At 40.1% G+C, this 17,181-nt stretch overlaps 1 protein-coding gene across 3 annotated transcripts in view; it reads right to left on the reverse strand.

Moving 5' to 3' along the window:
- Positions 1 to 17,181, reverse strand: part of DDX42 (DEAD-box helicase 42) — a 40,049-nt gene that overhangs the window by 15,623 nt on the left and 7,245 nt on the right. For 2 of the 3 annotated variants that reach the window (XM_066363031.1, XM_066363032.1), the window contains 6 exons: positions 16,446 to 16,682; positions 13,202 to 13,352; positions 8,655 to 8,716; positions 7,276 to 7,312; positions 6,314 to 6,463; positions 1,027 to 1,131 (listed from right to left, as the gene is read on the reverse strand). In XM_066363031.1, coding sequence (XP_066219128.1) covers positions 1,027 to 1,131; positions 6,314 to 6,463; positions 7,276 to 7,312; positions 8,655 to 8,716; positions 13,202 to 13,352; positions 16,446 to 16,666 — 726 coding nt within the window. In that variant the 5' untranslated portion in view covers positions 16,667 to 16,682. Of the gene's footprint in view, positions 1 to 1,026; positions 1,132 to 6,313; positions 6,464 to 7,275; positions 7,313 to 8,654; positions 8,717 to 13,201; positions 13,353 to 16,445; positions 16,683 to 17,181 lie in introns of those variants that run through there. The other variant, XM_066363033.1, reaches the window with a different exon arrangement.

A 17,181-nucleotide genomic window follows, 5' to 3' on the forward strand; every position in this document is an offset into this window, starting at 1 on the left:
TAACTAGATGGTAAAAAAATAAATAAAATTTACTCGTGAAATAAAATGGACAGTGCACATGAGCTCTAAATATGACAACTCTATACCCACTTGGTAAAAAGATATTATTACCGCCTCCATTTTTTTGTCATTCCTAAAGAATTAATGTCTCACTTAGTGATGGTCCAGCCACTGTCAAACATTTCTGGAACTATACCCAGGGGAAGAATGAGGCTCAGAACCTCCATGTTGACTCCAACAGTGGAAACCTTTCAATGCTTCTCTGGTGATGCTACCTCTAATCAGGATTTCACTTTAAAGGTATTTTTAAGGGGGGAAAGGGTTTTGGAAAACAGATAAACACACACACAAATACCCTCAGAAAACAGAAGTGCAAACATCACATAGCAACTGCTATCCAAATCAGACTAGATATAACCATATCATGGGAGTTTCACGTTAACATCTAGCAGGACTCTAAACAATGTGGCCATGTGTAACCCAAACATTTTGGGTAGACAATTTAAACTATTACTGTGAAATTAGTGTATCCATATTTTTTAAAGGTGTTACTTTTTTCTAATTTTAAAAAAAATCTAGGCTATATGTAACTTGAGAAGCAACTGATCTTAATTTTGAAATATTCTGACTTTACATATTGTTCACATCCACTATCTTGTCTCCTCTTTCTGAAGATAGAGACTTCTACCTTTTATCTCTAGTCCACCCAACACAGCTCTCAGCAAACTGCAATCGATGGAGAAAGACTTGATTAATTTTAAGATCATGATGGCTTATTAAAACACAACATACACAGCTGACTGAACACATTTAGCATGTTTGTCACATGAAAGAAAAATCCTATCCTAAAATAGCTGGAAGACTAAAACAACAAAAACAAGACACATAAGCCCAAGGAATAAAATCATTACTTTACCAAAGACAGTTCAAAGACCATTAGAAAAGAAATTCAAGGTTATTTTAATTTGGGCAAGAATGCTACTAATCCTGCACTACCTAACATTAATTTAAGAATGGCTGACTTACCCGCAGGTTGAGCTTATGCCGAAGATCTATTAGCTGCTGTGGGGTGAGGTTGGTTATCTCTTCATGTTCATTGTAAAAATTTTTTTCAAATGGTGGATAGTCAATCTGCAGGTCCAATTATTCAAAGTTAGTCTAGAATTCAAGAGTCAATCCTGTGAGTTTGATTTTAATGCAAAATAACCTTTTACAAATATTACACAAATCAAGCCATAACCAGCTACAGAACAAAGGAATTCACTTATTCGTGACACATATCCCCCATGTACAGCCAGTACCTTTCCCTAACCCCATTTTCAGTATAAACATCAACCTGCTTTCTAAAGAAACTATCTTAAGAACACATTAAAGATCTGAACAACCTTGATGCAGACTAAGGAATCTCTACAATGCCAAAGGCCTCAGATATTAAAAAAGCATTTAAAGAAGATAGTCTCCCTATAACATTTAAATGTTTTGTAGTAAGCTGTTCACTTAGCTCTAGATATTCTAAAACATTTCTAATATTTCCTTTGGAAAGAGATCTGTGTTTAGAGGAAGTTCTAGTCTTCTTTTTTTTTTGTATTATTCTGAAGCTGGAAACGGGGAGAGACAGTCAGACAGACTCCCGCATGCGCCCGACCACCCGGCACGCCCACCAGGGGCTACGCTCTGCCCACCAAGGGGCGATGCTCTGCCCCTCCCGGGCGTTGCTCTGCCACGACCAGAGCCACTCTAGCGCCTGGGGCAGAGGCCAAGGAGCCATCCCCAGCGCCCGGGCCATCTTTGCTCCAATGGAGCCTTGGCTGCGGGAGGGGAAGAGAGAGAGAGGAAGGGGGGGGGTGGAGAAGCAAATGGGCGCTTCTCCTATGTGCCCTGGCAGGAAATGGAACCCGGGTTCCCCCGCACGCCAGGCCGACGCTCTACCGCTGAGCCAACCGGCCAGGGCCAGTTCTAGTCTTTTTAAAAACATGGAACTGCCTGACCAGGCGGTGGCGCAGTGGATAGAACGTTGGACTGGGATGCGGAGGACCCAGGTTCAAGATCCCGAGGTCGCCAGCTTGAGTGGCGGGTTCACCTAGTTTGAGCAAAAGCTCACCAGCTTGGACCCAAGGTTGCTGGCTCGAGCAAGGGGTTACTCAATCTGCTGAAGGCCTGTGGTCAAGGCACATATGAGAAAAGCAATCAATGAACAACTAAGGTCTCGCAACGAAAAACTGATGATTGATGCTTCTCATCTCTCTCTGTTCCTGTCTGTCTATCCCTGTCTATCCCTCTCTCTGACTCTCTCTCTGTCCTTGTAAAAAACAAAAACAAAAAACATAACTTTTTTAAAAAAGAAAGGCCAAGCATTTCCAATTCCAAAGAGGGAAGCAGTCATTTCTGCTACTCTTCATAGCTTACTGTACTAAGAATAAAAACATAAGCAAACCACCACATATGAATTTGGCTAAATAATTTTTTGACAATACGGCATGTCTACAATAACCTTTTTTTTTTTTTTAAGGAGAATTTAAGCCTTTGCTAGGTGGTCAAAAATTTCTTAATTCTGGCCTGACCAGGTAGGTGGTGACGCAATGGATGGAGCATCAAACTGTGATGCAGGGGACCCAGGATCGAAACCCTGAGGTCGCTGGCTTGAGTGTGGGATTATACACATGACCCCATGGTCGCTGCCTTGAGCCCAAAGGTCGCAGCTTGAAGCCCAAGGTCGCTGGCATGAGCAAGGGGTCACTCGCTCTGCTGGAACCCCCTGGTCAAGGCACATATGAGAAAACAATCAATGAACAACTAAGTTGCCACAACGAAGAACTGATGCTTTTCATCTCTCTCCCTTCCTGTCTATCCCTATCTGTCTCTCTCTTTGCCTCTGTCTCTGTCACACACACAAAAATAATAAATAATCTTAATTCTAAATATAGCCTAAAATTAATTATCATTCTATGGCATTACCAACAAAAAGGTTTAAAGATTGCTTTCAGCACTATTAATAGGTAGGACCTTCAGTTTTGTGATCCACAATGCTGCACTAAGCCATAACAGGATTTTCTTTAGTTCTCTTTATCAGAATGGAAGTTCATAAGGGCAAGAACTTTTGTAACTGTTCACAAATTTTACATGCAAACACGCAACTTTTTGTATTAAAAAAAAATCAGAATGAGAAGAAAGCAACTTATAGGTAGAAGGTATATCTTTCCCTTACTTCATTCTCTCCTGGCAGTCTGCCTATTGCACTAGGACAACCGTGAATACACCAGAACAGTGAAGTCTGAGTAATCTGTCAAGTATTTCAAATATTTGTATTAAGACGATTGTTTGAAGTACTTTTTTTTCCTTACTGAATGTTCACTCTTTACCATGGATTCTTCCTCCTAGATCAGGTTCAAATATTTAGTTTCATCTGCCACATGTAAAATAACAAGGCATTATGTGGTAGCATCTGTGCAAAAGGAAACATTTATATAAATGAAAAAACCAGTAGTACTCAAACATTTTAGTCTCAGGTAACCCTTTACACTTAACAAAAACACAAGTTTCATTTATGTGGGTTATAGCTATTGATATTTACTGTATTAAAATTAAAATGGGGAAAAAATTAAAATGGAACACAAATTTCTATTATTTTAAAACCAATAAACCGGCCCTGGCCGGTTGGCTCAGTGGTAGAGCGTCGGCCTGGCGTGCGGGGGACCCGGGTTCGATTCCCGGCCAGGGCACATAGGAGAGGCGCCCATCTGCTTCTCCACCTCCCCCTCCTTCCTCTCTGTCTCTCTCTTTCCCTCCCGCAGCCAAGGCTCCATTGGAGCAAAGATGGCCCGGGCACTGGGGATGGCTCCTTGGCCTCTGCCCCAGGCGCTAGAGTGGCTCTGGTCGCGGCAGAGCGACGCCCCGGAGGGGCAGAGCATCGCCCCCTGGTGGGCGTGCCAGGTGGATCCCGGTTGGGCACATGCGGGAGTCTGTCTGACTGTCTCTCCCGTTTCCAGCTTCAGAAAAATACAAAAAAAAAAAAAAAATCATACTAAACACACACACAGACAAGAAAATTCAGTTATTACCATTAATTTCATTACAAAAGACTTTAAGTATGGCCTGACCAGGCGGTGGTGCAGTGGATAGAACATCAGACTGGGATGTGGAGGACCCAGGTTCGATACCCTGAGGTTGCCAACTTGAGCGTGGGCTCATCTGGTTTGAGCAAGGCTCACCAGTTTGAGTCCAAGGTCGCTGGCTCGAGCAAGGGGTCACTTGGTCTGCTGTAGCCCCCGGGTCAAGGCACATATAAGAAATCAATCAATGAACAACTAAGGAGCCACAACGAAGAATTGATGTTTCTCCTTGCTCTCCCTTCTTGTCTGTCTGTCCCTATCTTTGACTCTGTCTCTGCCACACACACACACACACACACACACACACACACACACACAAAGGACTAAGTATAAGAAAGTTGTTGGACCTGGCTAGTTGGCTCAGTGTTAAGAGCGTTGTTGCCCTGGTCTGTGGATGTCCCAGGTTCAATTCCTGGTCAGGGCACACAGGAAAAGTGCCCATATGCTTCTCCACTCCTCCTTCTCTCAATTCTCTCTCTTTCACTCCCTCCCTCCCTCTCTTTCTCTCCAGCTCCTGGCTCAATTGGAGCAAGTTAGCCACGGATGCAGAGGATGGCTCCATGGCCTCTGCCTCAGGCGCTAAGAGCTCCGTTGTTGAGCAATGGAGCTACACCCTAGATGGGCAGAGCATCACCCTATAGGGAGCTTGCTAGGTGGATCCCGGTTGGGGCGCATGCAGGAGTCTGTCTCTGCCTCCCCTCCTCTCACTTAATAAAACAAAAACAAAAACAAACATAAAAGCCTGTCAAACTCACTGCGGTGAATATGTTTCCCAAATCCTAATTTTTGTTTTAAAGTTTAAACTTCTATCCTTGGCATTAAACACTTTTAACTTTTTCCTTAAAGTGTCATTCCTTTTCTCAAGTGAAAACGTTACTTGAAAAAAGCAGCTAGTTCAACTTACAACTCTAACACCTATGTGCTTTACTTGTATTTTCTTTCTGTGACACAGAATAAGAAATGTAATATAAGGATCAAGACTTAATAGTTTTTACTGTTTCATCAGTTTATTGTTTGTTTTATCTGTGGTGGTTTGGCAGGAAAGAATATATTGACTAGTAGAACAGTTGGTACCACCATCTTGACTCATGTTAAGGTCTGAGCAGTTTTATCTACCATTGCTTTCAGCCACTGATGCAAATGCTGACCCAGTAGACAAAAGGCAAAAATCTTAGCATTACTATGAAAGTTCTTTTGACTTTATAGAATTCCTGAAAAGATACTTCCAGGAGTTCCTGAACCACACTTAGAGAATCACTGTTCTAGATTCAGGATCACTAGGATATGCAAGAATTTGACTGATATTTAACTTCAATGAAATAATGATTTTTTTTTAAGTGGGTATACTCATATCTTCATTTCCTTTTCCTAATTTAAGGAACCTGTAATTCCTGATACCTCTTTGAAACAACAGTCTCTTATCTGCTACTGATCTGGGAGAAATAGTAAAGATTTACAGCAACTAAAAAACAAATGTGGCCCTGGCCGGTTGGCTCAGTGGTAGAGCGTCGGCCTGGTGTGCAGGAGTCCCGGGTTCGATTCCCGGCCAGGGCACACAGGAGAAGCGCCCATTTGCTTCTCCATCCCTCCCCCTCTCCTTCCTCTCTGTCTCTCTCTTCCCCTCCCGCAGCCAAGGGTCCATTGGAGCAAAGTTGGCCCGGGCGCTGAGGATGGCTCTGTGGCCTCTGCCTCAGGCTCTAGAATGGCTCTGATTGCAGCAGAGTGAAGCCCCGAGATGGAAAGAGCATTGCCCCCTGGTGGGCATGCCGGGTGGATCCCGGTCGGGCGCATGCGGGAGTCTGTCTGACTGCCTCCCTGTTTCCAACTTCAGAAAAATACAAAAAAAAAAAAAAAAAAAAAAAAGGCAAAAAAACTCTCCCACAATGCAAGCCTAGGGACTCATTTTGAAAGGAAGATGGAAAGTGACGGTCTGGAAAACAAGTACAATTACTTGGAAAAAATTTCTCACATAAAATCAGATGTGAACATGAGATTGAGCTGAACAACGTAGGCTATAAAGCCTTGATCTCTCAGTAACTTTTTGACTCGACCACTTAACAAAGCTGACAAGATCCCAAAGAACAAATATTTTCATGATATAAGGGATAAAGTCAGGAGCATTCAGACACTGAGAAAACCTCAACAGTAAAGCTAAAGAAACCATATCAGCTTAACACAATCAAATGCAGCAAGAAACACCATACCTCTGAATGATCAATGGGAGGAAGAGGATCAATGATTTTTTTGGAAGGTGCAATTGGATTTCCATCACTATCATATTCCAAATTATCTTCCTCTTCCTCTTGAACCACACCAGCAGTTGGGTTCTCTGCCATGTACCGAAAATAAGCTTCCTGCAGGAAAGCACAAGAACATAATCATACCAAGTACAATTGGAAACATATCTGCTCCTGTAATTAGTGCACATAGTGTACCAGATGATTGCAGTTTAAATACCTACCAAATAAGACAAGACTTTTACTAGCATTGATTCCTTTAACAATACTAGTACTTGGAGGGACAATCAGAAGAAATGAGTGAAACAGTACTATGAAATGATTTAACTTGTTTAGCAGAAAACTTACAAATCTGTCTATTCTACAGCTTTCTTAGGGTTGGGTGTCCCCCTACCCTGCCCAGAGCTGTGGAACACATGCTGTGGCTTTACCAATCCAAGTTAGAAGTTGACTCTGCTTAGAAGGGCCACAAACCTCACTTTGGTTCCCTTTCACCATCCCATAACTGAACAATGAGAAAAAAAATACTAAAGGCAGTCATAAATGTTCCATCTTGAAGTATAAGAATCACAAACAAAACCCCTAGAAAGAGGTAGAGATTAGATGTTGCTAGAGGCCATCAATAGATCACACACTACTCTACTTCTTGATTTATGAGAATAAACATTTGTATTAAAAAATCAAGCTAAATAAAGCTCCTATTAGTTTTTGATGCCATAGTTGATCAAAAGCTCCATCTTCAACATGGAGAAAGCTATGTGAATCTTTATACTACCAATAGGTCACACATGTAGAAAAGGAGCAAGTCAAATGACATTCCCTATTGAATATTAGGAATGGCCATTTCAGTGAAGGCAAGCTCTAGCTTGTCTCCAGTATAGACTTTGTGGGGTAAAAATAAAAGATAGAAATACTGCATAGGAACTCACTTGGTCATCTTCCTCTTCAATGTCATCTCGAATACCCCTGGAAAAACAAGCGGAGAAACAAACTTCCCTGCAAATGTTCCACATACCCAGCTCCATACTTATAGCAGATTAGTGTTGAATTCCATACAGAACAGGAACTCTCAACACTAATAACAACAAAGCAGCAATAAGCACACTGGAAACTATCCATCCATCATGTATGTGTAGTTTCACTTTACATGCTGCAGTTTGCATTTCTTTTAAATAGAGTGATATGTACCCCCAGAAATATCAATTAATAACAAGGGTATAAGGAGTAAAAACTTCTGAAGATATATACCCAAGGAGCCTAGCCTTGTCAACCCCATACAAAAAACACAGTTGCAAAAAAGCATTTTACAGTAAAAAAAAAAAAAAAGTCCTGTTTTTGGGTATACACTAAAAAGGAAATCACAATTTTCTTAATGTCCCCCCAAGTTTCTCACTCTGGAGTAACTAACTGCATTCAGTTAGAATTCTTGGGAACAGAGAGAAAAACTCAATAAACTCTTTTTAAGTCTGAGAATAAAATCCCTTGGCAGTTCACACAGAGGAGACGAGTGCTACTTGCTGACTCTCTCAGGAACTATAGAAAGTATGGTTGCTTAGTTTCCACAACCATCTCTTTCTAATCAGACTCTCTGCCTATCCTAGAGCACTTGCTATTCCTAAGGCAAGCTACCCCACCAGTGTAGGGCAACTAAAAGAGGACACAACACATGGTAAGCGCCAGAGAGAGGGTTGGACATCCTTATGGCACAGGAACCTTGGGGGGAGGGCCTGAAATACTGACTGCCAAGCAGAGGGAAAACTATAACCAAGCCTACTAGTGTCTGGTAGGAAAGCCTTAACAGAAGTGTATTCAGCAAAGGATTGAGATGAATTCTCTTTCTCATTATATAATGTATTTCAAGTTCTGACTAATTGCTAAAGCATAGTGTCACTCCTTAAATTAACGAGACTTTACTATTTATCAGTAATGTACATAGTTTATTAATGACACAATCATTATTTCTCATAATCAATCTTATAGGCATTAACCTATTTTATATTAATTATACAACAAACTCAGAACAATGAACCCAAACTTAAGTAATTATGCTCTCTTAAATCCCATTGTAACTCATTCCTGAGTCTACTAAAAAAACACTATAAAATACCAAATATCATTCTGTAAAAAAAAAAAAAAATGCTTTTAAATTACTGTAAATTTATAATCTCAAATATTATTCAAGGTACAAGGATAACTTGGTCAAGAAATTTATGTATTTTCATTTTTCCCCTATAAACTTTGGGAGATATGGGTTTTGCAAATACTTTATTTTTATACAACCTTTGTGAGGAAGAAGAAAACAACTTACTTTACGTTTTTTCTTTCCTTGTCCTTTTCTTCAAGCCTCTTCATGTCTCTAGCTGCCTGATCCTAATGAAACAAAATGCTGCATGGAATCATATCAACTTAAAAGAAAATTTCTTTAACAAAAAGTTTTTAGATTGGTACAAGTGTTCGATTTTTCCATGTAAGAATACAAGCTTAGTATTGCCAGATTTTCCACTTTTCAAGAGAATGATCTTTTAAATAAAACCTCCTAATCTTAAAAATGTCACCTCACACTTTTAAAAAGCAATGTCTAGGCCAAACAAAAATATATATCCATACTAGATTCTTTCTTTATCTCCTTCCTTAGAGGATGAATTTTAACTGAAGACTTCAGGGAACAAGTAAATGAGAAATTCGAAAGGACTTTACTTCATAAGCAATAAAATAACAGTTTTGCCTGACCAGGTGGTGGCGCAGTGGATAGAGCGTCGGACTGGGATGTGGAAGGACCCAGGTTCGAGACCCCGAGGTCGCCAGCTCCAGCAGGGGGTTACTTGGTCTGCTGAAGGCCCATGGTCAAGGCACACGTGAGAAAGCAATCAATGAACAACTAAGAAGTCGCAATGCACAAAGAGAAACTGATGATTGATGCTTCTCATCTCTCTCCGTTCCTGTCTGTCTGTCCCTGTCTATCTTTGCCTCTGTAAAAAAAAATATAAAAAAAATAAAATAAAAAATAAGTTTTGAGCAAGAGGAGTAGCATGGTAAGAAACAAGCTTTAGTGTTACTCTGTCACTGTATACCACATACACAAGAGAGCAGAAAACTTAAGTCAGGAAGAATTTAGACCAGGCAAGAGTTAATGAGGGAAGAAAGTAGGATAAACACACTGGAAACTGAAAGGAATTAGATGCAAGAGCTATTGTAAAGATGAACAGACTTGGCAAATGAAAGGAAAGGAAGCATAACATATGGAAAGACAACTTGGCTATCAGCATACTAAGCAAGTAAGTCCCAGATCTGCAACACAGTACCGACATGATTTGGGGTATGAAATTCAAATTATCTCAGGGTTTAGCTTTATTATTAGTTAATTACATTTCTGTATTTTCTTTCTGCCTATTCCCCAATGTTATTCTAAGGGTTAAATGAACTAAGTCATGAACATGCTTGACCATCTGCTAAAAAGAAAATAAGAGCCTGACCAGGCAGTGGCGCAGTAGATAGAGCATTGGACTGGGACGCGGAGGACCCATGTTCAAAATCTCGAGGTTGCCTGCCAGCTTGAGCGCAGGCTCATCTGGCTTGAGCACAGGTTCACTGGCTTGAATGTGGGATCACAGACATGACCCCATGGCCACTGGCTTGAACCCAAAGGGAGCTGGCTTGAAGCCCAAGGTCACTAGCTTGAGCCCAAGGTTGCTGGCTTGAGCAAGGGGTCACTCACTCTGCTATTGTCCCCCGGTCAAGGTACATATGAGAAAACAATCACTGAACAACTAAGAAGCTGCAACAAAGAATTGATGCTTCTCATTTCTTTCCCTTCCTGTCTGTCCCTCTCTCTGTCAAAAATAAATAAATAAAAAGAAAATAAGAAAGAAGTGAAAAGAAGTTAAATCCAAGGTGGTTTCGTGAATATTGGTGCCATTAAGAGAAATAAGATGGAGAAAAAAAAACCTAGTTGAGAAGGAAAAGACAATGAATAGGATTTAAGTAGTGCCAGGGGTACACACCCATATAAAAATGGCCAACATGCTTCTGGAAAAGAAGAGTTGAAATCAAAGAGAGACTAGAGACTATACACATGAATTATTCACTTAGAAGTTAAGCTGTAGAAGTGGATGCAGTCACTAAGGAATGTACATAATGAATAAAGCAAATCAATATAGAGAACTGTAGAATTATAATATATGAAAAACTGGAAGAGAATCACAAGAATAACAGATAAAAGTCAGATAGATATGTAATAATTTTTCTGGTACAATGATATGTTTTTTAACAGGTAGAGCCTGACCAGGTGGTGATGCAGTGGATGGATAAGAGTGAGCTGAGGCCTGACCTGTGGTGGTACAGTGGATAAAACGTCGACCTGGAAATGCTGAGGTTGCTGGTTCGAAACCCTGGGATTGCCCGGTCAAGGCACATATGGGAGTTAATGCTTCCAGCTCTTCCCCACCTTCTCTCTCTGTCTTTCTCTCCTTTCTCTTTCCCTCTGTGTGTGTCTCTCTCTCCCTTTCTCTCTCCTCTCTAAAAATAAATAAATAAATAAATAAAAATTAAAAAAAAAAGAGTGTGCTGAGGACTCAGTTCAAAACCCCAAGGTCACCGACTTGGCCATGAGATCCTAGACATGACCCCATGGTTGCTGGCTTTGAGCAAAAAGTGGCTAAGCTGCAGCACACCCCGGTCAAGGCACATATGAGAAAGCAACCAATGAACAATTAAAAGTACCACAACTATGAGTTCATGCTTCTTATCTCTCTCGCTTCCTGTCTGCCTGTCCCTGTCTGTCCCGCCGTATCTCTCTCTCTCCATTTAAAATAAAAAAGTTATCTTAGATACAGAAATACTGATAAAATAATGTCTGAGGTTTACTTTAAAAAAAATCTAAAAGTGCCTGACCAGGCGGTGGTACAGTGGATAGAGCGTCGGACTGGGATGCAGAGGACCCAGGTTCAAGACCCCAAGGTCGCCAGCTTGAGCACAGGCTCATCTGGTTTGAGCAAAAGCCCACTAGCTTGAACCCAAGGTCGCTGGCTCCAGCAAGGGGTTACTCGGTCTGCTGAAGGCCCGCGGTCAAGGCACATATGAGAAAGCAATCAATGAACAACTAAGGTGTTACAACGCACAATGAAAAACTAATGATTGATGCTTCTCATCTCTCTCTGTTCCTGTCTGTCCCTGTCTATCCCTCTCTCTGACTCACTCTCTGTCTCTGTAAAAATAAATAAATAAAATTTAAAAAAAAGTTATCTTAGATACAGAAATACTGATAGATAAAATAATACGTCTGAGGTTTATTTTAAAAAAAAAATCTAAAAAGTGCCTGACCAGGTGATGGTGCAGTGGATAGTGTCAGACTGGAATGCGGAAGACTCAGGTTCGAGACCCCGAGGTCGCCAGCCTGAGCGTGGGCTCATCTGGTTTGAGTGGAGCTCACCAGCTTGGACCCAAGGTCTCTGGCTCGAGCAAGGGGTTACTCAGTCTGCTGTAGCCTCAAGGTCAAGGCATATATGAGAAAGCAATCAATGAACAACTAAGATGTAACAACGAAAAACTGATAATTGATGCTTCTCATCTCTCTCCATTCCTGTCTGTCTGTCTGTTCCTATCTGTCCCACTCTCTGACTCTGACTCTCTCTCTGTAAAAACAAACAAACAAACTAAAAGTGTGGGAGGGGTTAGAATTCAGTGATTTTCAACCTCTGTTTCTCACACACTCATAAACTAATTACTAAAGAAAAAGGGGCCTTGGCCTCTTCTTCTTTATTTTTCTTTACAGGGACAGAGAGAGAGAGTCAGACAGAGGGACAGACAGGAACAGAGAGAGATGAGAAGCATCAATCACCAACTTTTCGTTGCGACACCTTAGTTGTTCATTGATTGCCCTCTCATATGGGCCCTGACTGCGGGCCTTCAGCAGACCGAGTAACCCCTCGCTGGAGCCAGCGACCTTGGGTCCAAGCTGGTGAGCAATTTTATTTATTTATTTATTTTTTTTTTATTTTGCTCAAGCCAGATGAACCCGCGCTCAAGCCGGCAACCTCGGGGTCTCGAACCTGGGTCCTTCCGCATCCCAGTCCGACGCTCCATCCACTGCGCCACCGCCTGGTCAGGCTCTTCTTCTTTAGTAACTAATTTATTTGTGCCATGAGATGAAAATGGTTGTATTTAGTCAGGGGCACTGACCTTAGTAATTAGTGTGTGTTTGTGCCATGAAAAAAAAAAAAAGGTTGAAAATCACTGGGTTAGATAACATAAGACTGGCCAAAAGTTGTTAACTGATAAAGTGGGGTGAAAGGTACACATGGGGGGCTCATTTTATTATTCTATTTTTGTATGTGTTTAACATTTTTCTTAGTAAGCAAATAAATAGAAAGAAAGTAAAAAAGATGGGAGAAAAAGGACAAAATTAAAAACTATAAGGCCTAGTGAAAAACAGTTTAAGGAAATCATCACAAGCTCCAATTTCTATAGGGAGGGCATGAATGTTGATGATAATGTTGGCAGTAAAAAAGACTAAACATGAAAAGTAGAGAACACAGAATTTATAATTTTAGAAACTTCCTTAAATTTAACTGCCTTACATAAATATATATTTAATAAATGTAGATTGAATGAGATCATGTTCATTCCATTAAAGAATATACCAAGAATTATTAAAACAAAATACACACACAAAAACCTTGAGCTTTTATGTTCAAGGATTACAGGGCAAGTAGAAGTATATTTTAGAAACTGGAGTACCAGAGCAAAATTCTGCCCAAAAAGGGCCAGAAAACAAATTCTGTATGAGGACTGAAGCACTAGGTTAATTTGGTCTATTCTAATTGCTGAACATTTTAACAAAATAGAGTTGATACTTGCTTCTACTTCAGCCATGAATGCCTCCAAGGGATCATCATCGCTGTCAGAATCTGCTGGCTTGGAATGGAATTGCTGGCGGGTAGGTGAATTTTCAGCAGGAATATAAGGTAAATCAACATTGCTAGAATCTTCCTCCTCATCTTCGAAATATCTGAAAATTAAGATGCATGATTGGTAAAATGAACATTTAGTTTGGGGTCAGTGAATCTTTCATTTAACAGAAATGCTTATTATGATATATGTTACTATAAAATAGATTTAAACTACACAGGTCAAATTAGAGACCTCCAGGCTTTGGGTAAAGAATTATTAAGTATTACTTAATACAAGCAAAATCCTTCTTCTTCTTTCTCTCCCTCCCTCCCTCCCTCTCCTCCTCCTCCTCCTCCTCCTCCTCCACCACCACCTTCTTCTTCTTTTCTCTCTCTCTCTTTCTTTTGCAAGAGAGAGACAAACAGGAAGGATGAAGTTGTAGTTGTGGCACTTGAGTTGTTCACTGATTGCTTTCATATGTGCCTGAGGGGGGGCGGTTTCCAGCTGAGCCAGTGACCCCTTGCTCAAGCCAGTGATCCTTTGCTCAAGCCAGTGACCTTTGGCCTCAAGTCAGCAACCACAGGATTATGTTGATGATCCTATGCTCAAGCTGGCAACTCTGCACTCAAGCAGGTGACCTCAAGATTTCAAACCTGGGACCTCAGCAGCTCAGCCCAGGCTGACACTCTATCCACTGTGTCACCACTGGTCAGGCAGGCAAAATTCTAATACTGACAAAGTCAGTCACAGCAGATTCTCCATTTCAGTATGTCTGTTCAAATTAATTCCCAGTTCCGTTAAATTTTCAGTACAAATTTAGAATATCACTGTTGAATTGATATAGCAAATATTCAAGAATGTATGCTATGAAAAAATTACTTTCATATGAAATATTAAAACCCTATTTTATTCTTATAGTCCTTTAAAATTTTTAGAGAGATCTTCATAAGGCTAGAGACTTTCATCAAAAGTTCTGGGCTATTTCCTAAGGACCAACAGAAAACCTTTAGAATTAAAAATAAATGTTCAATCAGCCTGACCTGTGGATTCAGTGCTGACCTGGCACACTGAGGTTGCTGGTTTGAAACCCTGGGCTGGCCCAGTCAAGGCAAATACAAGTAAGCAATGAACTAAAGTGAAGCAACTATGAGTTGATATTTCTTGCCCCTCTGTAAAATCAATACACAAAACCTTTCAACAACAACAAAAGGATAAATGATCAATCCAAAATCATTCATCATACTACTTAGGTATTCAGAAAAGACAACTTCAAAGTCTAGAAAAAGTATTACTTTCTTACTAACAAAAATCTTAGAAAAGGATGCAGCTCTTAATAAACTAAAATAAAACAAAAAATCTGTTTAGACCTTACCTGGAAATTAAATAAAACAGTAATACAATCAAATATTTAAGTATTTAATAAACTTAAATATAATTATACATAAGTTTAAATAACTGCAGCTTAAAATTTTAAAGCATTTCAAGTCTTTATAGGAATTGTTTTAAAAGCTCTATTATGTGCTACACACATATGCAAATGCATATTCATTTATAAAGGTTTCATTTAGTTAATGAAAAAGTATCCATCCCTGAAATGGTAAACTTCTCTCTAGAATAATGATTCTTTTTTGGGTATGTGTGTATGAGACAAAGACAGAGAGAGAGAGAGACAGAGAAAGGGACAGACGGACAGACAGGCAGGAAGAGAAAGAGATGAGAAGCATCAATTCTTCATTGTGGCTCCTCAGTCTCCTTAGCTGTTCAATGACTGCTTTCTCACCTGTCTCCTTAGCTGTTCAATGACTGCTTTCTCACCTGTGCCTTGACGGGGGTGTGGGGGGGGGGGGCTACAGCAGAGTGAGTGACTCCTTGCTCAAGCCAGCGACCTTGGGGTCGTGTCTATGATCCCACACTCAAGCCAGTGACCCCGCGCTCAAACTGGGGACCTCAGGGTTTCGAACCTGGGTCCTCTGCAGTGGATGCTCTATCCACTGCACCACCACCTGGTCAGGCTAGAATGACTCTTGACTCTGATGAACCTTAAACATCTACTTCTGTATTGAATTCCTGAATAACATATCAGCTTTTTAAAATGCTGCTGTGTATTTTAAAAATGCTAATTTTGAAGTTTTTTTTTAAAGAAAAATCTCAAGTAGTATCACAACCAGGTTGGAATTAATAGCATTAAAAGATTCCTTCAGATTCAGCAAAGAGCAAAATTATAATCTACAGAAATTAGAACTCAAACTTTCAAACTCATCTTTTAATAATAACCACCACCTTCTATTAGGCAAAGTAAAAAAAAAAAAAAAAAATTGCTAAATGTTTTCTGAGAACTGTGGGCAAAAATTCTGAAAATTTTCTACCACTGAAAGACTTCTTTTTTTTTTAACAGAGACAGAGAGAGAGAGTCAGAGAGAGGGAAAGATAGGGACAGACAGGAATGGAGAATGGAGAGATGAGAAGCATCAAGGGACAGACAGACAGGAATGGAAAGAGATGAGTAGCATCAATCATTAGTTTTTCGTTGCGACACCTTAGTTGTTCACTGATTGCTTTCTCATATGTGCCTTGACCGTGGGGCTACAGCAGACTGAGTAACCCCTTGCTCAAGCCAGCGACCTTGGGCTCAAGCTGGTGAGCTCGGGGTCTCGAACCTGGGTCCTCCGCATGCCAGTCCGACACTCTATCCACTGCGCCACCGTCTGGTCATGCTACCAATGAAAGATCTTACAACATAATATACTGCTCACAAAAATTAAGGGATATTTCAAAATAAATATTAAGCAATAAAATATCTCCTAATTTTTGTGAGCAGTATAGTTTTAAGGACTTGGGTGTTAAGGTAAACTAAGTCTCTACCAGTTCTGACAACTGTCTGTGTTTACAAAGCAACTTATGTTGATATCAATAAAAGACTTCAATAAAGACCTTCAAACACCATGTGAATTACTTAAAATTCTTCAGCCACATTTAGGTCTCATGGCCTCAAATCCCTTTTGGAACAACTAAAATTATAAGTAAGCACAGTATTAATGTTCCTTACAAATGAATAAACTCAACAATTTAACTTATTAGAAAAATGCTATTCAGTGAGATAACTAATTTAAGTAATATCATGAAACCAATTCTTTCTTTTCCTCAATTTCTATTGATGAAATGAATCATCTAAAGCCCAATCTTTGCTAAAATATCAGGAAATTCCACTTACGCGTTTTCTTCATCAAAATTGGCCCGTTTAGATCCAATTTTGTAGAACGAAGGAAGCTGTGGTGGAGCCGACTTTCCAAATCCAGAAGAAGAGCTTGTTGCCCCAAAGGCACTGTGGGACTGTTGTGGGAGTTTAGGTTCCTCCTTCTTCCCAGCACTAATGGCAAAACCTCCAAAGCCAAATCCCCTCTTAGTGCCAGGGCCACCTTTATTCCAGTTCATGGTGTCAATGACTGATCTGTTAGGAATAAGATACACTAATATAAATTTAACTTTAAAGAAGTAAATAAATACCACATTGATTTAAGTCTCTCCCAACCTCTACCTACAACATCATTTTAAACTTTTGCTTCTCTCTTTTTTTCCTATTTTTAAAAAATTTTTTATTTTTATTGAATCCAGAGAGAGAAGGGGGGTAAGGGGGAGACAGAAGCATCAATCTGTTTCTGTATGTGCCCCAGCCAAGGACTGAACCAGCCACCTCTGCATTGCTCCAGCCAAGCGAGCCATCCAGCCAGGACAAACTTTTGCTTCTCAATCAAAACTTCAGCATTGTACTTCAGATATGCAGTATGCTAATAAATTCAATGAAATGGTTATATTTTCTAAAACACTAAAGAACTTTTTATTTTATTGGGATCTCAATATAATTGGGAATGCAGCATTTAAAATCATCCCCTTTGATAGGACTTGATTGTTAATTCAACATTTTTTTTTTTGAACTCTTTTTTTTTTTT

Source organism: Saccopteryx leptura, chromosome 2 (assembly GCF_036850995.1).
Source record: "Saccopteryx leptura isolate mSacLep1 chromosome 2, mSacLep1_pri_phased_curated, whole genome shotgun sequence".
Classification (NCBI taxonomy): Eukaryota; Metazoa; Chordata; class Mammalia; order Chiroptera; family Emballonuridae; genus Saccopteryx; species Saccopteryx leptura.